General features: G+C 55.2%; 1 protein-coding gene and 1 long non-coding RNA gene across 2 annotated transcripts; both read left to right on the forward strand.

Moving 5' to 3' along the window:
* Positions 1-16,134, forward strand: Serinc2 (serine incorporator 2). The gene is made up of 10 exons (XM_005317727.4): positions 1-151; positions 6,697-6,858; positions 7,334-7,524; positions 7,971-8,050; positions 8,421-8,558; positions 9,024-9,193; positions 11,046-11,136; positions 11,447-11,588; positions 14,523-14,741; positions 15,557-16,134. The coding sequence occupies exons 1-10, from the start codon at positions 113-115 to the stop codon at positions 15,690-15,692; spliced, it is 1,368 nt and encodes a 455-aa protein (XP_005317784.2). The 5' UTR covers positions 1-112; the 3' UTR covers positions 15,693-16,134.
* A 2,154-nt stretch (positions 16,135-18,288) lies between these two features.
* On the forward strand, positions 18,289-22,043 carry LOC144367982 (uncharacterized). Its single transcript, XR_013427675.1, has 2 exons — positions 18,289-18,954; positions 21,529-22,043. It is a non-coding gene; the product is annotated as an uncharacterized LOC144367982 (long non-coding RNA).
* Positions 22,044-22,429: the final 386 nt, after the last annotated feature.

Here is a 22,429-nt window from a genome sequence, read left to right on the forward strand (position 1 = left end):
CCGAGCGTCTTCGGCAGGTGGGGCGGGGCGGGGCGGGGCGGGGCCAGGCGGGCACTGGGAGCCGGACCGGACCCCGAGGCCCGCCGCCGCCGCCACCGCCTCCGCCGCCGCCATGGGCGCCTGCCTGGGCGCCTGCTCCCTGATCGGCTGCGTGAGTGCCCGCCCCGCACTTCTGTCCTGTGTTCTTCCTCCAAGTACTTTCTTCTTTCCCTTCCTCCAAACTTGTCTTCCTCGGCCGGCCCCCGCCTTCGCGTCCCTCGGGCGCCTTTCTCAGCCCGCGCCCCCAACCACCGTCCCGGGCAGCGGCGCCGCGACAGCTGGTGTCCCGGCTCGGGTTCCGGGGGGGAGGGGCGGGCCGGGCGGGGAGCGCCCTCGCGGCGCCTCGGGGCACCGGGGAGACTGAGGCCGAGCCCGGCGGAGGGAGCGTCGCGGCCCCCGCCCGGCCCTTCCCGCCAACTTGGGGCGGTCCTGGGTGCGCCTCTCGTCTGTTTCCCGGACGCTCTGGCTCTTTGTGTGTCCTGCCTCGCCCCTGCCCCTCTCTGCCGGGTGCCCTTCTCTGTCCCTTTGGCGACTAGGTGCCCCTGTCGGTGTGGCTCACTTTGTCCATGGTATTTGCCCGGAACGCGTCTCTAAGCTCCGTGCGTCTGTCTGTCCATCCCTCCCCGTCTCCCTGCGCCCTCGGCTGCTCGGCGCTTTTCGGCTCCTGCTGACTCCGGGCTCTTCCCCAGCCAGCCCTGGACCCTTCCGGAGCTGAGATGGGAGTGGGCTGGGACGAGCCCCCATCCGGCCTCTCTGAGCCGCCCGGGAGCGGGGAGGTGCCAGTTGTCACTGACCATCGAGCCAAACTTTGGACTGGGCAACCCAGGAACTGAGGGAGGTGTGGGTGTGCGTGCCCGGTCACCAGAGTTGGAGACCTGGGGGCGGCCAGCCGAGGAGAGGGGGCCCTTTCCGATTTCCCCCTTCCAGCCCCCTCTTTCTTCCCTTTCCCCTCATTCAATCTGAGGTTCATTCAGCAGCTCCCTCCCGCTCGGGCCCCACACAAAGAGGGGCGGAGAGAGAGGGGGCGCCGGCGCCGCTGGAGGAAAGCTCAGAACTTGCCTTCCTTTGTCCCTGATTTGTGTGTGCGAGGAGGGGCGCGTGGGGTGAGCGCTGGGGAGCGACAGATTCACTTGGAAGCCATTTTCTGAGAATGAGCTCGGCCTAGGGAGGCCTTAGAGTGGGTCCCTGAACGCAATTCTCTGTTCTTCTCTGGGCCTCCATTTCCCATCTGTGAAGTGAGTGTGTGAATGAGTGTGTGAGTGAGTGTGTGAGTGTGTGTGTTCGCACCCAGGAAGTCGGCTCTGCCTGTACCTGCAGTCCCTCCCAGCCCAAAGAATTCAAGGTTGGGGCTGGCCGTTGGCCTCCTGGTCAGGAAGGAGCAGCTTCCCTGAGGGTGACTGCTCTTCTTCTGGTTCCGCTGGTTGGCATGGGCTTTGCTGTGCTGGGTGGGGCAGGGGATGTTGAGGGGAGCCCTGCTAATCCCCATCCTAGGTCTCCATCTGTGAGCCCAGGATGATGGCAGTGTCGTTCCCCCCCCCCCCCATGCTGTTGGGAATGTTCAATGGTAGACGTGGGGCTGGGCAAGGGTGCGGTGGCACACTCCTGCAATCCCAGTGACTCAGGATGCTGAGGCAGGAGGATCCCAGTTCCAAGCCAGCTTCAGCAACTCACCAATTCCCTCAACAACTCAGAGAGAGACCCTGTCTCTAAACAAAATATGAGATAGGGACTAGGGATGTGGCTCAGTGGGAAAGCTCCCCTGGGTTCAGTCCCCAGCACCAACAAACAAACAAACAAACAAAAAAACCCAACAAGAAAGACGGTAGGCATGGAAAGTTCCCAGCACAGCTCCGCTCATCTGGTGAGTGCTCACCATGGGTGCCCTTATCACGGAGGGATGAAGGTGTGTGGAGAACTCCATCTGGAGAGTCTCTGAGTCACAGGATTCAATGCTGAGAGCAGACAGGCCTGCTCAAATCCTCCTTTTATAGACATGGAAACTGCAGCCCAGAGAGGTTAGCTGCTTTGCCTGAGGTTGCACAGTTGGGATTAAAATTTGTTTCCTGGTCCAGGTTTCTGTGCACACCCCCACTCCCTCTCCCGCATCCTGACTGCCTAAGGACAGGGCTGGCCTAGGTAGAATTGGGAGGAAAGTTAGTGAGTGTTTAATATCTGCACAGGACCTGCCCCTCCTTTCAATGCCCTCCCCTTGGAGTTCTGACCTCTGACACTGTTCTTGGTGCTGTGCTGAGACCGTCACCCATGCCATCCCCCTGGTCCTACTCCCAGCCCTGTGGCACTGATGTCTCATTCTACATGCACCATGCCAACGATGGCCACCATTTACTGTGTCCTTATATAGGCCCAGTGCTCATGGGAAAGAGCTGTCCTGCAGGCCAGCACGGTGATGAGCAAGGCACTTCATAGTCCTATTTCAAAGATGAGAAAGCTGGATCAGAGAGGGCAGGTGGTTCCCCATGGCCACACAGTATTAATTGTACAGTGGGCTCCTACTGGACACCAACATCCTGTTTCAATAGAGTTCCCCTAGGACTGAGGTCCTGAGGGGAGTTTTCTGGGCATCTTAAGGGGACTGTCTTGGGTACACGCGTTGGAGAAGACTTCTGTACCCTCCTAGCTGTGACCATCTGCCTCTCTGAGCAATTGCTGAATAGGAGGCGAGTCCAGCCTTGTATGGGCATAAGGTGGGTCCTCCAGAGCTGGGAGTGGCCAGGCAAGTCAGCATGGGTGACAGGATAGTCAGCAAATGTCCAGGGAGGGCCGTCCACATGGAGGGACTGTGGAAGGCCGCTAGGGCAGAACAGCTGGACTCAAGTCCTGTTGGCCTCTTCTTGTCTGGAAGGCCATGGGCAGTCCCTCTGCCCCTCCTTGTCTATGAAGTGGAAAGAACAGTGGTACCTGCCGTTCAGCAGCGTTGCAGGATTAGATGGAACCGAGGTGAAAACCTCAGCATATTCAACACGAAGTCTGCCTGCTGTGGCTGCCCCATACGCACCCCAGGGTGGCAGACTGCTCCAGACCACGAGCGAGGAAGTGGTGAGAGGCCCGGCTCTCCAAATGGAGCCTGGGTTTGGAGCCTTTGCTCCTGCCCCAGGAGCCCATTTTATAGATGAGGAAACCGAGTCCCACAGAAGGGAGGAGGGACTTGCCTGGGGTCCGACTGTGAGCGGGCAGCCAGGCCAGCACTGGACCTGCATCCTTGGCACTGGGCAGGGGAAGGACGCAGGCCTTGAGTGGTTTCAGGCCACCTCTTCCCTGTCTGCCTGCGGTGGCTGAGCAGCTGTGAATGGTGTGTGAAGGCCTCAGGGTGCATTTTGCCTGGGCCAGTGTTTTTGTTCTTAAATTGCAACAAGCTACACAGGAGATTTACATTTTAGCCTTTATTTTTTTTGGCTTCAAGGAGCTTGTCCTTTGTTTCAACAGAGGTACAGAGTAAAGTTTTTTTTTTTTTTTTTTAGTTGTAGATGGGCACAATCCCTTTATTTCATTTACTTATTTTTATGTGGTGCTGAGGATAGAATCCAGAGCCTCACATGTGCGAGGGGAGAACTCTGCCACTGAGCTACACCCCAGACCCCCCCAGAAAATGGGTCTTTAACTAATGCAGCCATAATGATACGGATCCCCAGCGAGTGGCATTATCAGAGTTTCCTCTGATAATAGGAAAACAGCCATGTGGGAGAAGCTGCTTCTGAAGTCTGGCTTAAGACAATGGCTCCGGCTCCCCCTCCCTCCCCCCACAGCACTGCATCCCACCCCCCACCCCCCACCCCCGGCCTCTGTTCTGCGGCCAAAGTGATATATCTTTTTTTTTTTTTTTGTACTGGGGATTGAACTCAGGGGTGCTTAACTACTGAGCCACATCCCCAGCCCTTTTTAGTTTTTATTTTGAGACAGGGTTACTTAGGGCCTTAATTAGTGTAGAGACTGGCCTTGAACTTGCGGTCCTCCTGCCTGAGCCTCCAGAGCCCCTGGGATTACAGGCATGTGCCACCATGCCCAGCCAAAGTGACATATCTGAAACGCAAATCTGATGTCATTCCTCTTGGCAGTGGTTCCCTATTGCCTAGGGGGTGAAGTTCAGACTCACCTAAGGGACTCTGGCCACCACTTCCGGGAACCACGCCAGATACCCTGGAAATAAAACACTGACCGAATCTGTGTGTGACTCCCCAGGCTAGGACGCCCTCCTCTCACTCACCTGGCTGCCTGCTCTCCCTGGAAGCTCCTGCCCCTCCCTTTTTTATTGTGGTGAAATCCCTGTAATATAAAAGGTCTCATTTTAGTCATTTTAAAGTGTGCATTTCAAGTGGCCTTCCGTGCTGTCACGTGGGTGTCCGGCCATCACCAGCCCCTAGCCTTCCGCACACCATTTCATCTTCACAGACTGAAGCTCCCATTAAACAGTGGCCACCCTGGTAACCACTGGTGACAGCCGCAGCCCCTGCTAATGACTTTTCTACTTTTTCTGTCAATGAACTTGACTGCTGAGGTTCCTCAGTGAGTGCAGGATGCAGTGTTTGCCCTCCTGTGGTGGCTTCTCGATGTGTCATGTGTGTGTGGGGGGGTCTTCCATGTGGTGTGCAGAATGTCCCTCCTGTTCATGAGTGAGTGCTATTCCATTGTGTAACTAGACCGGGTTCTGTCTCTCCACTTATCATCAATACACATCTGGGTGGCTTTTGCCTTTGGCTGCTGTGGACGTGTCTGTTTGATTCCCACTTTCAGTTCTTTGGGGTGTGCAGGCGGAAGTGAAGGGCCAGCTTGTTTCACACAAAATAATTCAAAACTGGCTCTGCCCTGAGCTGCTTCTCCTGCCCAGTGCTCCAGGGCTAGGGTTCTAAGGACTGCTGGCTGCTGGCCCGTGGGGCCACCAGGAGCATGTGGGTGACTGGATGGCACTGTTCCCACCGTGCTCACCCTCTCGGCTCTAGTGCCCAGCTGCTGTGTGCGGGGAGCCCTCTGTGGGAGGCAGGGCGCAGGCAGCAGAGGCCAGCCCGAGACTCCTGTGGCCCACAGAACACTGCCCCGGGCCACGCTCACCCCCTGGCTCCCCAAATACAGCCGTGGACGGCAGGGCTTGTGGCCGCAGCTCAGGGTGTAGCCAGGAGTCGCTGGGAGGGGGCGTTCCCCAGCCATGCAAAGTGGCACCTATGCTGTACCTGGCCTGTGGGTGACAGAGAAGGGGAAGGAGGGCTTCCAGGGGTGTCATCAAAGGGGCAGAGGGAGGCAGCTCCACCCAGCTGAGGTGCCCCGGGCTGTGCCCATCCAGACCGGAAGGGGTGGAGGGAGCCTCAGGGGCCGGGCCCTTCAGCCTGCTCTCTGCCTTTGACACTGAGCCTGGTGGCACTGGAATGCAGCCAGTCCTGTGCGAGGCTGCCACCCTGCGTGGTCCTGCCAGCCCGGCCACACGGCCACCTGTGCTCTCACCTGCAGCTCAGGCGGCCTCCCCAGGGCGGGTCCCCCTCAGGGGCCAGCTGGGAGGGGTGTGGCCTCCGCTGTCCCTGGGAAATCTCAGCCGCCAGAGCTGGGGTCCCCTGGGCACAGGCAGGGGACTCCAGAAGGGAAGGACTAGGCCGCCACCTGTTGTCCCAAACTGGCGCAGCGCTAGGGCCGCAGTTTCCATTGGTTCATTCCTCCGACGCTTACGCTGCGCTGGTGTTTTTGGGTTTTTGAGCCGCGTTTGCTTCTGGCCAAACACTTAGGACACTCAGCAGAGAGCCCCCAGGCCTACTGTGCGCCAGGCACTGTTTGGCCGCGGTAATAGCACCCCATGCGCACAGCGGGCGAACTCCATGCTCGGGGCTGGGGCTGCGGCTCAGGGGCAGAGCGCTTGCTTGGGTGAGGCCCTGGGTTCGAGTCTCAGCACCACATGTAAGTAAATAAAATAAAGGTCCATTGACAACGGAAATATATAAACACATAAACACGCTCTGCGAGCAGGGGAAGCAGAGGAGTAGATCTAGGCCTGTCAGGATACAGAAGGTCCTGTGGGGACAAAATAAGGGACAGGAAAAGGAAGCCCAAGGGCAGGGGTACAATTTTAAATCCTGGTTTGTTCTCACATTTTTCCTGTGAGAAGTAGGCATTGTTAATGATTCCTGTTTTATAGAAGAGGAAACAAGTTCAGAGAGGTTGAGTGAGTTGTATAAAGTCACACAGAGCTGGCTTTTTCCTTTTTTTGTGCCACTTCCCTGACTTAAGTTAGAAACTCTGACCCCAGTTTTCTCCCCCCGCCCTCTGTCTCTCTTTTGGTGTGGCACTGGATTGGACCCAGGGTTGCTCTACCACCCAGCTACATCCCCGGCTCTTTGTAATCTTTTATTTTGAGACAGTGTCTCACTAAATTGTCAAGCCTGGCCTCCAACTTGCAATCCTCCTGCCTCAGCCTCTTGAGTCCCTGGGATGACAAGCCCATGCCACCCCACCTGGCTCTAGCTCTCTTACCAAAGCCACAGTGGTGCGTGAGATGGGTCCAGGTTGCCTCTGGCTCCTGTGGCCCTGGTGGCCCGGCGTGGCTCCCCCGTGCAGCTTAGATGGGTATCGTCAGGGAAGAGCGCGGTGCTGCCCAGCTTGGTGCAGATGCGGAGCCCCCGACAGTCGGGTGGTGAGTGACAGCGCCCTCCCGCCCCGCAGGCCTCCTGCCTCTGTGGCACGGCTCCCTGCCTCCTGTGCGGCTGCTGCCCCGCCAGCCGCAACTCCACGGTGAGCCGCCTGGTCTTCACGGGCTTCCTGTTCCTGGGCGTGCTGGTGTCTGTCGTCATGCTGAGCCCCGGCGTGGAGAGTCAGCTGCACAAGGTGAGCCCCGGGGCAGTCACCGAGGGGGGGCAGGACGCCGGGCGCCCGCCCCTGTGAGCTGGCAGGGACCTCTCTGGGGAGTCCTGTTCGTCATAAGCTGTGGTCGCCTTGGGAAATGCTGGGATCACTGTTGTCCCTTAGACAGCTGGCCCCGGGGACACTCTGCTCCCCGTCAGTGCTGAAGCCGGGGGCTGAGGCCAGTGGCGGGCACACCCCGGTGTCCAGGCTGCTCCCTGGACTGAGTCTGTAGCGGCTGGGCCACAGCTGTTTTCCCCAAGACACTGTGACTCCGAGCCAGGTGGTGGGAGGCCACACTGGGAAACCCCACAGTGCGTCCTGGGCCCTGGCCCTGCCGGGTGATCTCGGGAAAGCACGCAGCCAGGAACAAGCTGTGAGGGACCAGCCCTGGCTCCGGCTGGGCTCCCGCATCCCTCCTGCGCCCTGGGTGGGCTCAGGCTGCTCTCTGTCCCCGCAGCTGCCCTGGGTGTGTGAGGAGGAGGCCGGGAACCCCATGGTCCCTCAGGGCCACATCAACTGTGGCTCCCTGCTGGGCTTCCGCGCTGTCTACCGCATGTGCTTCTCCACCACGGCCTTCTTCTTCCTGTTCACCCTGCTCATGATGTGTGTGCGCAGCAGCCGGGACCCCAGGGCCGCCATCCAGAACGGGTGAGAGGGCCCGCACCCGCGCACCCTGCCACTCGCCCCCAGCACCCTTCTCCTTCTCTGCCTGTTCCCGGGGATCTCGAGACCCTGCCCTCAGACTCGGGAGTCACTGAAGCCAGGGCTCATAGCACAGAGAACAGCTCATTTAGTTATACCTGTTTTTCAGATAGGGGAAGAAAGCTCAGAAAGGGCAATAGTATGCTTGAGGTCACACAGCACTGTAGTGACGCAGTTGGCTAGAGCCTGGTCAACGATGCTCACTGCTTGGGTTTTCCCTCGCTGCCCCTCAGGGCTTTTTCTAGGGGCAGGACAGGCTTTCTGTGCCCATCAGATAGTCCCCCTTCACCTCTCCCAAGGTCTGTTCTTCGGGAGCAGGGTTCTAGGGCCAGGCCTGGTCTGGCTTCTGAAGTCTGTGCCCAGCTCAGCTTCCTGTCCGTTCCCCACTGCAGGTTTTGGTTCTTTAAGTTCCTGGTCCTCGTGGGCATCACCGTGGGTGCCTTCTACATCCCTAGTGGCTCCTTCTCCAAGAGTAGGTGGCTGGGGGGACCTTGGAGGGTTGGCAGGGAGTGGCAGGACTGCGGGGCTTCAGGTGGGGGAGCTTGGTGGGGCTGCTCTTTGCCCTGGCCCCCTGAGCCCAGGCTGCTGGGTCGCCCCATGGGACAGTACTAACACCCGGCTTCCTGGCCTCTGGGCAGCTTGGGGGGTGGGGAGCCCGGCCCCTGACCCCTACTCTGCCATGCATCTCTGCAAGGCCAGGCTCCCCGGAGGCAGGGACTCTGCTTCTTAAAGTCCCCAGTGCAGGATATGGCACGAGGGACAACTGAACAAAGAGTGAGTGAGAGGGAGGCGCGGCTGTCCCCGTGGCCTGTCCCGTGGCCTCACCCCGCCCCCCCACGCAGTCTGGTTCTACTTCGGCGCCGTGGGCTCCTTCCTCTTCATCCTCATCCAGCTGGTCCTGCTCATCGACTTCGCGCACTCCTGGAACCAGCGGTGGCTGTGCAAGGCTGAGGAGTGCGACTCCCGCGCCTGGTACGCAGGTCAGTGCCGCCCGCTGCTCGGGCCCGCTGCTCGGGCCTGGAGTCGGTGGTGCCTGGGGGGAGGGGGAGGGCCGCCAGGGCCCGGGGCTGGGGGGGGGCAGTGGAGGAGAGCTGACCTGAGAGCTCAGGGCTGCGGCCACAGCAGGCCACAGATGATGCCCTTTTGGTGGTGCCCAGACGGAGCTTCAAGGGACAGCTGGTCCCTGCGGCCCTGGGAGCAGAAGGAGCCCCTGTCAGGTCCCTGTGGGTCCTGAGCCGTCGAGTGCTCCCAGGTGCTGCTGGTCTGGGCCCCGCCAAGCCTGCTGCTCAGTGCGCTTTAACCACTGCGCTGACCCGTGATCAGGCAAGGCCGCCTCGAGCCAGCTCAGGCAGTCACCCGGAGGCCCCTGGAAGACACTGAAGGAGGACATGGCCCAGCGGGGAGGCTGCCTGCTGCCGCCTGAGTGGCTCCTGCCCTCCTCCCAGGCCTCTTCTTCTTCACCTTCCTCTTCTACTCGCTCTCCATCGCGGCCGTGACGCTGATGTTCATCTACTACACGCATCCCGGAGACTGCCACGAGGGCAAGGTCTTCATCGGCCTCAACCTCACCTTCTGCTTCTGCCTGTCCATTGTCGCTGTCCTGCCCAAGGTCCAGGTGAGCCTGCCGTCGGCCCCGTGGCAGGAGGGACTCCTGTATAAACCCAGGATCCGGGCAGGCCCCGACATGGAGAGCGTGGGCTCCAGAGGCAGCATCTCCCATCTCATGCTGGGTGTCCTTGGGAAAGTGCTGTAACCTCTCTGTGCCTGTCTTTCCTCAAATGTAAAATGGGAATAATAACACCTCAGGACTGAAAGGGAGCCGTGTCTGGCATCGTAGGGGACCATCAGACATTAGCTGTTGGAGTGATTGATGTCATTTTTTTTGTTTTGTTTTCATGCAAATTGGAAGACCGTCAGGAAGGGCTAGTGAGTGGTGATCCCTGGATGGTCCAAGAGATGGTGCTGGGGGAAATTCCTGTGCCACCTCAGACCCTCTGAGACAGTGCGTGGGGGCTCCCAGCATGTGTCCTTCACAGACTGTCTCTGGACCCCCTTGGGCGTACCTCACAGTCGGGGTCTCAGTACCTCACAGTTGGGGTCTCAGCACACCAGGGGTTTCCGAGCTAGCTTGGGTGGTCTCTGTGTGTCTTCAGCAGAAAGGCTGAGAACCTCTTTTCTGCTCAGAGCCTCCATTTGTGTGAGAAAGTTGAAGCCCAGAGAGGGAGACACTGTATCCAGAGCACACAGCAACCAGCATTCATTCAGCAAATACCTTATTTATTTATTTATTTACTACTGGGGTTGAACCCAGGGTCTCACGAAGTTGCTGAGGCTGATCTTGAACTCATAATCCTCCTGCCTCCGGTTCCCAAGTCTCTGGGATTACAGGTGTGCACCACTGTGCCTGGCTTTTCAGGCTCACTGCTAAGTATTTTGGATACAGCTGCCAGGAATAGGAAGAATGATACAATGGCTATAAGTTAATGACATCTGTCATGTATGTCATTTGGTCCTCACATCATCATTATCCCTACTTTATAGACAAGGAAACACAGGCTTAAAGAAGTAAAGAGGCCAGGCATGATGGTACAACCCTGTAATCCCAGTCACACGGGAGGCTGAGGCAGGAGGTTGGCAAGTTTGAGGCCAGCCTCAACAATTTAGCAAGATTCTTTCTCAAAATACAAGGGCTGGGGGGCTGGGGTTGTGGCTCAGCGGCAGCACATTTGTCTGGCATGCATGTGGCCCGGGTTCGATCCTCAGCACCACATAAAACTAAGATGTTGTGTCCGCTGAAAACTAAAAAATAAATATTAAAAAAAAATAGTCTATCAACAACTAAAAAAAAATGTTAAAAAAAATACAAGGGCCAGGTACCATGGCACATGCCTATAATCCCAGCTGCTCTGGAGTCTGAGGCAAGAGGTTCACAAGTTCAAGGCCAGCCTCAGCAACTTAATGAGTTCCCAAGCAACTCAGTGAAGCCCTGTCTCAAAATAAAATACAAAAAAGGGGCTAGGGATGTGGCTCAGTGGTTAAGCGCCCCTGGGTTCAATCCCTGGCATCTAAAACAAAACAAGGAGTGGGCACAGCAGGGGTGAAGGCCCTGGGGCAGGAGAGGGTTGGCCGGTCTGGGGATGGAGAGGCCATCGCGGCTAGCGTGCTGGGCCTGGAGGAGAAGGCTGGCACACCAGGGAGGCTGGTTGGCAGTGCCACCCTGAAGGGTTTTCAGAAGGGAGGGGGCTGGGTGATCTGAGGAGTGAGGAGTGTGAAGAGGGGGGAGAATTAGAACCCTACTTCTGGAAGTGAGGGTGCTGAGGGACCTGGCTGGTGTGTTTTCCCAGTGTGGGGTGGATGGGCCTCCCAGGGCGGGGGATTCCTGAGGTCCCCTAGTTGGTGAGAGTGGTCTAGGTAGGCGTGGGTGTCCCTAGTCTGGCAGGGGACTTACTGATGACGTCCTTCCGCAGGACGCCCAGCCCAACTCTGGGCTGCTGCAGGCCTCTGTCGTCTCGCTCTACACCATGTTTGTCACCTGGTCCGCCCTCTCCAATGTCCCTGGTGAGTATGGAGCCAGGTTCGAGGAGGCCTGGCCTTGTTGCTGGACCACAGTGGCATGCCAGGGAGCTGGGGATCCTCACAGGTGACAGGGACACGTGGCTGCAGCCCATCCTGAGACTGGGTCCTCAGGGAAGTGGGCGCCCACCGGCTCCCGGAGTTGGCTCTGTCACTGTGTGTGCCGAGTGCCGTCTGCTGCTGGGCCCTGGCTGGCGGGTTGGGTTTCTGTCTTTCCAACTGTCTACCCATCCTCAGGGCCACCGGGCTTCCCGGCGGCTCAGGGGGTGGAGGGTGACTGTGCCCCACTTCCTAGACCAGAAGTGCAACCCTCACTTGCTGACCCGCTTGGACAACGCTACGGTCCTGGCAGGCCCCGAGGGCTACGAGAGCCAGTGGTGGGACGCCCCCAGCATCGTGGGCCTCATCATCTTCATCCTGTGCACCCTCTTCATCAGGTATGACGGGGTCCAGTCTCCGGGGAGTGGTCATGTGGGGGGCCAGAAGTGAGGAGGACCTGGGAACCCCACACCAAACTGGAAGGTGCCGCAAGCCAGCCGCACTCCCAGCTCCTGCCTTGGTGGAGTCTGAGCATGCGCAGCAGGAGAGGGCGGCAGAAGTGGGCGGGCCCCGCCTCCCGGGCCCCGCCTCCCGGGCCCCGCCTCCCGGGCCCCGCCTCCCGGGCCCCGCCTCCCGGGCCCCGCCTTGTTCTGCTCACAGCAACCAGCATTCATTCAGCAAATACCTTATTTATTTATTTATTTAGTACTGGGGTTGAACAGCAGGCCCAGGCTCCATTTCTTCCCTGCCATGTGACTTGGGCAAGTGGCTTAATCTTTCTGAACCTCATTTTCCTCCTCAGTAAGAGGAGGACGGTGCTGTCCATGGTGGAGGAGCTTACTGTAGTCTCCTCATCTGCCCCGAGAGGGCAACTCATGCTGAAGTTCACACAGCAACTTTTTATTCTTTTAATTTATTTTATTTTATTTTTTTGGCACTAAGGATTAAACCCAGGGGTGCTTTACTGCTAAGCTACATCCCAGCCCTTTTTATTTTTTATTTTTATTTTACATTTTTTTTTAGTTGGCGTAAGTTGCGGCTCAGTGGTAGCGGGTTCGCTTAGCATGTGCAAGGCTCTGAGTTCAATCCTCAGCACCACATAAAAATAATTAAATAAAGGTATTGTGTCCAACTACAACTAAAAAATAACTATTTTTAAAAAATATTTTTTTAGTTGTTGATGGACCTTCATTTTTATTTATTTATATGTGGTGCTGAGAATCAAATCCAGTGCCTCACACATGATAGGAAAGTGCTTACCACTGAGCCACAACCTCGACCCTATTTTTTATTTTGAAACAGAGTCTGGCTGAGTTACTTAGTTACTAAGTTGCTGAGGCTGGCCTGGCACTGGCAATTTTCTTGCCTCAGCCTACTGAATCAGGGGGATTACAAGCTTGTACCATTGTGCCCAGCTACACAGCAACTTATTAAAAGGAACATATTAGAAGCGCTTATTAGTGTGGGCTCTGGAGCTTGCCTGCCTGCCTTTGAATTTGGCCCTGCCACATGCTAGCTCTATAATCTTAGGCAAGTCATTTACCCTCTCTGTGCCTCAGTTTCCTTATCTACAAAATAGGGATAAAAATAGTACCTACCTCATTGGATTGTTGAAGGTTGGTGCCATGAGTTATTGTGTATACAGCAGTATAAAAGACCAATATGAAGGAACTTGGCAAATAGCAGGTGCAAAAGAAGTGTTCTCTGTTGTTCTGTCTGACATTTGCACAGCTGGGTGAAGTGAGCGGCTGCTTTGTAAGGCTCTGGGTCATAATGTCAGCACCTTCGAATTCTGCAAACTCTCGCCCAGCCCAGCACTTCCCCAGGCCCCCTTGTGTGTGCCTGCGCTCCGCTCTCGGGAGGATCCCTGGGCTCTGTCCCTCTGCCTCACCTTCTCCCGGCAGGCCTCCGTGCTTTGAGGTTGTTGCAGTCTGTTTTGTTTTAACCTTTTCACGACATTTTCTCCGAGTCCTGCCAGGGCAGTCCACGCTCCTCTCTTCTCCATCACAATCCATCCCGTGTAACCTGGAAAGTTAACGAAGTCTCTTTTGTAGATGGGGAGACCACGACCCAGGGAGGAGGAGCTGCTTGTCAGAGGCCATGAACACACAGCGGCCCAGGACATCCGCTGCCAAGGGGCAGTGGTGGCCCAGAGGACCAGGACTACCCAGAGTCTCTGCCCAGCTCCGGTGGCCCGGGCCTGGCTCTCCTGCTTTGGATGCCCACGCGAGAGCTGGGGTCTGGGCTCTGGAGGCTCACCACGGGAGATTCCCAGTTCCATGGGGCAGGGCTGAATCCAGCTCCTCCTTCTTTTTAGGGATTAAACCCGAAGGCCTTCTGTCAATGAGCTAAATTCCCTGTCCTTTTTATTTTTTCTTCTTGAGACAGGCTCTCACTAAATTGTTCAGTGGGCCTTGAGCTTGCATCTTCCTGTCTCAGCCCTCAGAGTGGCTGGGATTACAAGCATGAACCAGTATACCTGGCCTTTTTACCTTTTTTTCCAGAATATGAGTTGGGTTTTCAAAATTGTATGTCTTGAACCACTAAATTTTGTCTTAACATTAAGTCCTCATTGTAGAAAAGCAGTGACAGCCAGGTGTGCTGGTAGGCACCTGTAATTCCAGTGACCCAGGAGATTGAGCAGGAGGATTGTAAATTGGAGGCCAACTTCAGTAATTTAGCAAGACCCTGTCTTAAAATGAAGTAAAAAGGGCTGGGAGTGTATTTCAGAGGTGGACCCCTGATGGGTTCAATCCTCAGTACCCAAAAGAAAAAAGAGAGAGAACAAATGCAATGACATATAATCATTCTGTGATTGTCATTTTCTTCTTTTAGTGTAAACGTGAAGGAAAGGGAGCAAATGATTGATTACCTGAGACCAATAAAAGCATTGTTAATTATTAACATCAAAACCCTGGTGCCGTGGCTTGCAGCACTAGGAACTCAATACATGTTTGTGGAAGTAGCAAATGGGCAGGCATAATCGTATTGACTGTTTATTTAGCTCATACTCTGCACCAGGACAGTGCCAGGGGCTGTTCATCTTTATTTCATTTAATCCTCCTAGCAACCCTATGAGGGAAGTACAGATGAGGCATCAGAGGCTCAGAGAGGTTAAGTATCTTGCTCAGTGTCACAGAGGGAGTTGGTTTAGAGTTGAGAGTCAAAACAGCTTATTAACTTCCAGGCCCAGCCCATCGGGTCACTGGCCTCTGGAGCTCTGAGACCCTCTGTCTGGGGTTGTGAGCAGTGCCATGGCTCACAGGGCCACCCTGCTACCTGTATGCCCACCTTGCAGCGGCCCTGACTCCACCTTCCTCTCTCCCTGACAGTGTGCGCTCCTCAGACCACCGGCAGGTAAACAGTCTGATGCAGACAGAGGAGTGCCCTGCCGGGCCGGAGGTCATGCAGCAGCAGCAGCAGATGGAGGTCTGTGAGGGCCGGGCCTTCGACAATGAGCAGGACGGTGTCACCTACAGCTACTCCTTCTTCCACTTCTGCCTGGTGCTGGCCTCCTTGCACATCATGATGACACTCACCAACTGGTACAGGTGTGCACAGCCTGGCGGGCAGGTGCCCAGGGAGTGGTGCCATGTGCCCCATCTCCTCTGTTCCCTCCCTGGGTGTCCCTGATGCCTGCTCAAGGCCGGGGGCATCTGGTGACTGCCCTGCCCTGTCCCAGTTTCCCTGCTGGTGCCTCAGTGTGCCCAGCTCCTGCGGCTTCCCCAAGTGATGGGGTGGTTGTCACAGGAGGGGGGGGCATCACAGGAGCGGGGGCTGGGCCTGTGCAGGGCCATGGGGTTTCAAATCAGGGCGACCGTGGAGTCAGATTTGGGATTCGTGGCTGGAGGTCGGGGTTAGGGTAGGACCAGAAGCACAGGTGCAGGTTAGGAGTAAGAGTGGTGGCATCTAGAGCTGGGGAAGGGCCTCTGGAGTTGCACCTGGTCTGCGTCACTCGGGACTGTTGCAATGGCGTCACACACCATACTGGGTATAGGGGTCTGGAGCCCACAGCTGGGATTGAAGCTGCAGAATCAAGGAGCTGAGATCAGGGTGATAAGGTCAGGGGTCAGGTGGGCTGAGTCAAGTTGAGCCGTCAGGACTAAGGTCAGTCCCAAGGTCAGGGGCTGGGAATGAGGTCAGACACCAGCAGTCTGGTCAAGGTCTAGGACTGGGGTGAACACCGGAGTCGAGGTTGGTGCAAGGCCAAGAGCCTAGTGCAGGGTCAGGAGGCCAAGTGTGTCAAGCGTCAGAGGCAGCGTAAGAGCCAGCGTGAAGCCAGGTGTCACAGCTGGGTCGTCAAGTCAGGGAACGAGACCAAGGGCACCGATGGGGCCAGGCTCACGAGGAATATGGTGTGTTCCAGACCCGGAGAGACGCAGACGATGGTCAGCACGTGGACTGCCGTGTGGGTGAAGATCTGCGCCAGCTGGGCAGGGCTGTTCCTCTACCTGTGGACCCTGGTGGCCCCCCTGCTCCTGCCCAACCGTGACTTCAGCTGAGGAAGCCCCCGGAGCCTCCCCACTTCGTGCCTCAGGGCTCACCGGCAGCCACCCTGCCGCCTCCCCACCCACCCTCCTCCAGGCCTGGCCTGAGTGGCTGTCCTCCCGTCCTAGTGCCCTCAGGGTCCAGGAAGCACGGAGCTCACACCTGTGCCCCACCTGGCCACCACCCTGGGTCTCAGAGCCGCCTCTTCCTTCCCTGACCCCAGTGACCCAGGGTCACCCTGGGGACAAAACATCCCCTTGTTCCCAGGCTGCCCAGAGGGGACTTAAGGGGAGAGCAGCTCAGAGCTGTTCAGAGGGCAGTGAGCACGCGCCATCTTGGGTGCCTGGCACCGAGGCCGGTGTTCCTGCCCGTGCGTTATCCCCTTCCTGGACCATGTGCCTTATGAGTCTCTAAGACTTTGCCCAATAAACACGCCCGAGTGTGTGCCTTCCTACAGCCTGTGCTCCTCGCCCTTGCTGCTGGGTCTGTCACCTCTGCAGTCGTGTGGGGCTGGGACTGGAAAGTCAGGGCTAAGGGACGAGGGGTCTGGGTCCAGTCATGGAGAACCCAGGGTGCAGGGTGGCAAGGGAGGAGGGCCAGGCCAGGGCCTTGGACAAAGGGAGTGTGGGGGCCAGACAAGGGGAGCCAGGAGGCAGTAGGACCAGCGGGGACCCTTCACGAGGACAGGGAGGCCATGTGGAGAGCCATGTGGGGAAGCCGAGGGAGCGGGGTGCTGAGGAGAGCCCCGGGCCCAGCTTGCTTTTTCTTCATTGCTGTTTCCCTGTGTGCTGTGGGCAGCTTAGTTGCTCTCTCTGGTTTCCATCAAAGGGCACCAGCAGCTGGTTTGTAAACTGTAAAGCACTGTGCACTCATGTACAGTCTGTGCTTAACAAGCGACAGTCCTGATCCTCTTCTCTCTCTCTTGCCTCCCTCATAAAGGCTGGAGAAACCAACTCCTCACTTTGTAGCTTCCCTGAGAATTGAAGGTGGGCACCTGACCACAGTTGGGTTAATCAGATCTAAGTAGAAATGCTAAGGAGCATTTCCAGGGAGCATCTGCTTTCCTGTTTCAAGGCACAACTGGCTCCCACTTTACATAACACAAAATGATGTCTGGAGCTGCAGCAGCCCTTTTTGAACAACGAGGCTACAAACCTGAGGGTGAGAAATCAACATAGTGAGGATGGCAATTTAGACAAACGGGCTGCAGCCTTGATCCACCTTGGAGCTGCACTAGCTCTGCTGTGCCTGGCCCTGCACTTGTCACCCAAGCAGAACAAGCCCGAGTGTACTTCAGCCCCTGTTAATTGAGTATGAAGTCTTTTGCACCTGAATGTATTTCTAACTGATCTGATTAGTGAGATGACCATTAATTTTGCTGATAAGAAAAACAGCACAGAAGAGAAAAGTTTCCATCACTCAAAATGATCAGGTAGCGGGGCTGGGGTTGAGGCTCAGTGGGAGCACTTGCCTGGCATGTGTGAGGCACTGGGTTTGGTCCCCAGCACCACACCAAAATAAAGATATTGTGTTCATCTGTAACTAAAAAATTATCAGGTAGCAATAGCATAGTTTGCCCACATACCCATGTGAATATATAGATTTATATGTATTTTCTATTGGTGCCACAGTCTGGCTGGGCACAATTCAGGAGCCACTTGTCAAAAGAAACGAACTTTATTTTTAGAACCACACAGGCCAAACATAACAGCTCCTCAGGAAAAAACCCTCAGAGCCCAACTGCCACCACCGGCTTCCCACAAGCCTCTCCACCTCCCCCACTCCTCCTGCTCTTGAGGCTGATTGGCTGGGTCGTGTGGGCAGAGCCTAAAAAGTCCCCCAATGAGCATCACCGCAGAAGAGCCAATCAGCTAGAAGTTTCTGGGGCCGCTGTGAGCCAATCATTAGCTGGCAGTCTGAAAGTTTGCTGGGGCCCATTCGGCTGTGGCTCTCAACATATTGGTTCATATAATGTACATACAGGATTACTAAGGGGGAAGGTGAGAAGAAAGAGTTTTGAAGAAGTTTCTGGCTTGGTGTGTGGAATGGGAAGCAGAGGTGGGGAACTTGCAAAGTATATTTCCTCTACTTTGGTTTTTCACAAAAGGATGTTTGTGGAGGTGCGGTTGGGGGTGGGGTAAGGGGGCCTGCAGGGCAGGGGGTCCCTGATGAGGGCGAGGAGAGCCAGGCCCGAAGGAGCCTGAGGAACTTAGGAGGGCGGCCTGTCTTCTCCAGGCCCCGTGGAGTTCTCGTGATCAAGGAGGAGGGTGCGGCTGTGGGCTCTCTGAGCAGGAGGGGGCACACCCTCCCTGGGGAGTGGGGGAGCCAGCAGGGCCTCAGGGGGCTGGAACCAAGTCCAGCTCTGCCCTGGTGCCCGAGCCCTGCGGATGGCTTAGGGGTCTGTGGTTCTGGTGAGCTGTGACAGTGGCTGTGACCCATGTGATTGGTGTTCAATGACACGGAATTCCGACCCCCCGCATGTGGCCTTGCTGCTCCCTGTGATCCCAGGGCTTTTGCACTATCCTGAGGGGACACGTGTGCCCCTGGGAGGGGGCCGGCGCCTGGTGGAGGCTGAGTTTTCTATCTAGCAGGGTGGGGGGGGCTGGGGCATTGGGTAGAAAGTCAACCAAGGCACGTGAACCCTACCCCATTTCTCTTACACCATCGAGTCGGATCAAATAGTAATTTTAGAGATAAGGCACGTTTATGATTTTAAAAAGTACAAATAACAGAGGGGCGTGGTGGGCATTTGTCTCGAGTCCTCAAGCAGCAGCGTGGGCTCCGTGGTGGACTATTCTATAATTTAACTGAGTCCCAACTGATGGCATTTGCTCTTCTCCTGACTTGTGAAGGCGGAAGGTTCTCGGGAGGGGCAGTGCCCAGCAGTGGTCAGATCCTGAATTTGGAGATAGGCGGGCCTGGGCTCCCTTCCTGGCTTCTCCGTGGACCTTGCTTCTCTGAGCCTCAGCCTTCTTGTCTGTGTCAGGGTTGGCAAGAGTCTCACCTTGCAGGGAGCTGCAGGGTTGGGGCCCATGAGTAGGGCTTGGAATAAACCTTCTTCCACTTTGACCAGGAGCCACGATTTGCTCACCTGCCTGCCTGCCTGCCGGGGTGCAAGGATTTAACCAGGTCTCCAGTTTAGAGGGAACACAGTCCACAAGCCGCCCTCTCTGCTGTCCTCACCAGTGGCAAGTTCAGGGGTTTTTAGGACCATCCTCAGGCTCCTAGTTCACTGGAGGAATTCATGGAACTCATCAAAATTGATCGTACTCACAGGTAAGGTTTATGACAGGGCGAGGATGAAGATTAAAATCAGCCGAGGGAAGCCATGCATAGAGTCTGGGCAGGTACCAAACACAGGGCTTCCCTCTCCTGTCCCCAAGGTCAGGACGTGTTACCTTCCCAGTGTCCAGGTGCCAGCTTATGCATGGGGTATTTTCAACCGTGGAGATTTCCAGAAGTCTTGGCGTTCAGTTTTAACTGGGCCTTCATCATGCAGACAGGGTTGCTGATCACCCACAGGGTTGATTTCAATCTCCAGGTCCCCACCCTCTATCACATGGTTGGTCTGCCCACGCCACTTCACCCTGGCTGGGCCAAGACCTTCAGGCAAACACGGAACCTGCTAGGATCCCAGGGCGCAGGCCAAGCCTCTTTGAGGCAAGCTTAAATTCTATCCTACATACAAGGTCAGCTTCTGCCCCTTGGAAGATTGTGGGGGATCCCCTGCCTCTGCCCTCACAGTCTCAGGAGTCAGAGCTTGGCTGCCGGGGACCTAAGGTAAAGAGACATCCCACTTAACGGGGACTTCTTACATGCCAGGCTCAACCCAACCTTTTCCATGCACTATCTCACCCAGCTCCCACCTACTCCACGAGGGAGAATTAATTATTCATGGCCCCATTTTATGTATAAGAAAATCAAGGCAAGAGGAGGTCTCACCCAAAGCATGCAGCTCATAAGGGGCCGAGCCGAGGAATTGGACATGGGTCTGGTGACACCTGGATCTACACTGTCTGCTGTGCTGCCTCTAGACTCAGAGAGCATGGGTTGGGATTCAGATATATTGGGTTCAAATTCTGGGCTCACTTGCTGCCAGGCAGTGTGACCTTGGCTGGGTCAGGGATCCTCTGAGTCTCAGTGTCCTCATGGGTGATAGTCCAGACACCCTCTGCGGGGCCCCTCCCTCCTTGTTGGCCTCCAGACAGGGTGGAGATTGCTCACGGGGTCCCCCACAGGACTAGAGATTGCTCGGGGAGGAACGGTCACCTGCGTGCTCACCCAGCCCCCTCTCTGGCAGAGCTGTCTCCTCACCACTTTTTTTTAACCTCAGTTTCTCCATCTCCACATGGATTTAGGATTAAGCTTCTAATAATAATAAATACATTTCTAAATGTGTTGAACATGTTAAATAGTCACAGTAATTCAATGACTGAGTTCTAGATATTTAAATGTTTAAAATCGAGGTAAAAGTCTGTGGAACTTCCAGTGATCCTGTGATCACAGAGACTCCAGAGGCTGAGGCAGGAGGATGGAAAGTTCAAGGCCAAGCTCAGGAATTTAGCAATGCCCTAAGAAACTTGCCGAGACCCTGTCTCAAAATAAAAAATAAAAAGGGCTGGGGATGTGGCTCAGTAGTAGAGCATCACTGGGTTCAGGCCCTAGTACCAAACAAGCAACCCCTCCCCCCAGGCCCTCCCCCCCAAAACCCAGCAGAAATAAATAACAAAATAAATTAAAGACTGGAGGATGGAGGAAGCCAGCAGTTCTTAACCCCTTCTGTGATTTCAGTCTCCAGTTCCCACCCTCCATCACATGGTTCGTCCACCTCACCCTGGCTAGCCCAAGACCTTCAGGCAAACATGGAACCGGCTAGGAGCCCAGGTGCCCTAGGCCTAAGACAGTTGGCGAAGCTTGAAGACCTTTTCTTAGCATGTATTTAAGCTGGGCACAGTGGCGCAGGCCTGTAATCCCAGCAACTTGGGAAGCTGAGACAGGAGGATTGCAATTTCAAAGCCAGCCTCAGTAAAAGCGAGGTGCTAAGCAACTCAGTGAGACCCCGTCTCTACCCAAAGTACAAAATAGGGCTGGGGATGTGGCTCAGTGGATGAGTGCACCCGAGTCCCATCCCTAGTACTGGGAAAAAAAAAAAAAAAAGAATGTGCAAAATATATAAGGCCCAGCTGGGTGCAGTGGTGCACAGCTATAATCCCAGCAACTTGGGAGGTTGAAGCTGGGGGACTGCAAGTTCAAAGGCAGCCTCAGCAACTCAGTGAGACCCTGTTTCAAAATAAAAATAAAAAGGGCTGAGGATATGGCTCAGTGGTTAAAACCCCTCTAGGTTCAATCCCTGGTGCCAAAAAAAACCAACCAAACAAACAGCAAACAAACAAAACCAGCCAAAGTACATAAGATCCCAAAGGAAACAAATTATCTGAAAACAATGAATGAACAAATATATGGTAAAGTAATATGCATGTTCTTATTAACATATTACCTAATAAGACAGTATATTTAAAAATGGGTAAGTCAAAGTTTTAATCTTATTTCATAGTGACACGTCATCGTTTTCTTTGCTGTAATAAGAATATCAAGCTGTGACTTGGTATGGTGGTGCCTCCCTGTTAATTACAGGGATTCGTGAGGCTGAGGTAGGAGGATAGAAAGTTTGAGGCTAGCCTCAGCCACTTAGTGAGGCCCTGTCTCAAAATAAAAAGGGGCTGGGGGTGTAGCTCAGTGGTAAAGCACCCTGGGTTTAATCCCTAGCACAAAATAATAATAATAAAGAATGTTAAACTATGATGTATTCTTCCACTCACTTCCTTCTACTGATTGTTCTACAAACAACAGGAGGGGGATCCAGGACGGCACAACATGTCCAGTATTAGGACATGGGACATCCCTGCAGTGGCTGAACTGGACACAGAGCTGCCTGACACTGGGTGGCGATGCTACAGGATCATTGGATGAAAAGATTCTGATCACAGGGGCTGGGGCTGGGGCTCAGTGACAGAGCACTTGCTTAGCACGTGTAAGGCACTGGGTTTCATCCTCAGCACCATATAAAAATTAATAAATAAAAGAAAGATAGTGTGTCCATCTACAACTAAAAATAATTTTTATTTATTTTTATTGTTTAATTTTCGGCGGACACAACATCTTTGTTTGTATGTGGTGCTGAGGATCGAACCCGGGCTGCACGCATGCCAGGCGAGCGCACTACCGCTTGAGCCACATCCCCAGCCCCAAAAAATAATTTTTAAAAAGGTTCTGATCACAAATGTTTATCAGCAAATCTAATAATTGCCTTCACTTGGGGAAGCCTGCAATGACTGTCATTCACTATAAACAATCTGTGACTGCCATTGTGAGAAGACTCAAATCCTTCTAAAGGGTGCTCCGTATCTATACTCACAATAGAAGAAGCACACATTTCAGTGAGCCTCTGGTGAAAACCAAGGTACCTTTACACTCCTATGCACCCAGGGACCCCTGGCTTCTCTCTGTGGCCCCCAGGTTGAGGACATAAGTCATTCATGGCCACCCCACCCAGAGGCAAGATCAGTGTCACACAATTTCTAATGCCTGGAACATTCTAGTATGATAAATGAGGAAGGTTGGGGACAGACGCTAGGGTGGTGACAAAGGAGTATCTGTCACATTCCACTGCTGTGGGTCTTTCATCAAAGTGTCCCAACTTGTCACATGTCCTTTCCTTGTTTGGGTACTGAGAGGCCTGCATCCTAGAAAC

The sequence above is a fragment of the Ictidomys tridecemlineatus genome, chromosome 11 (assembly GCF_052094955.1).
Source record: "Ictidomys tridecemlineatus isolate mIctTri1 chromosome 11, mIctTri1.hap1, whole genome shotgun sequence".
NCBI lineage: Eukaryota > Metazoa > Chordata > Mammalia > Rodentia > Sciuridae > Ictidomys > Ictidomys tridecemlineatus.

Bases quoted from the DNA above. Each gene is read 5' to 3' on its own strand.
- Serinc2 (XM_005317727.4), top strand. From the start codon at position 113: ATGGGCGCCTGCCTGGGCGCCTGCTCCCTGATCGGCTGC. The intron at 152-6,696 runs GTGAGTGCCCGC...CCCGCCCCGCAG, and splicing joins CCTGCTCCCTGATCGGCTGC to GCCTCCTGCCTCTGTGGCAC. The intron at 11,589-14,522 runs GTATGACGGGGT...TCTCCCTGACAG, and splicing joins CTGTGCACCCTCTTCATCAG to TGTGCGCTCCTCAGACCACC.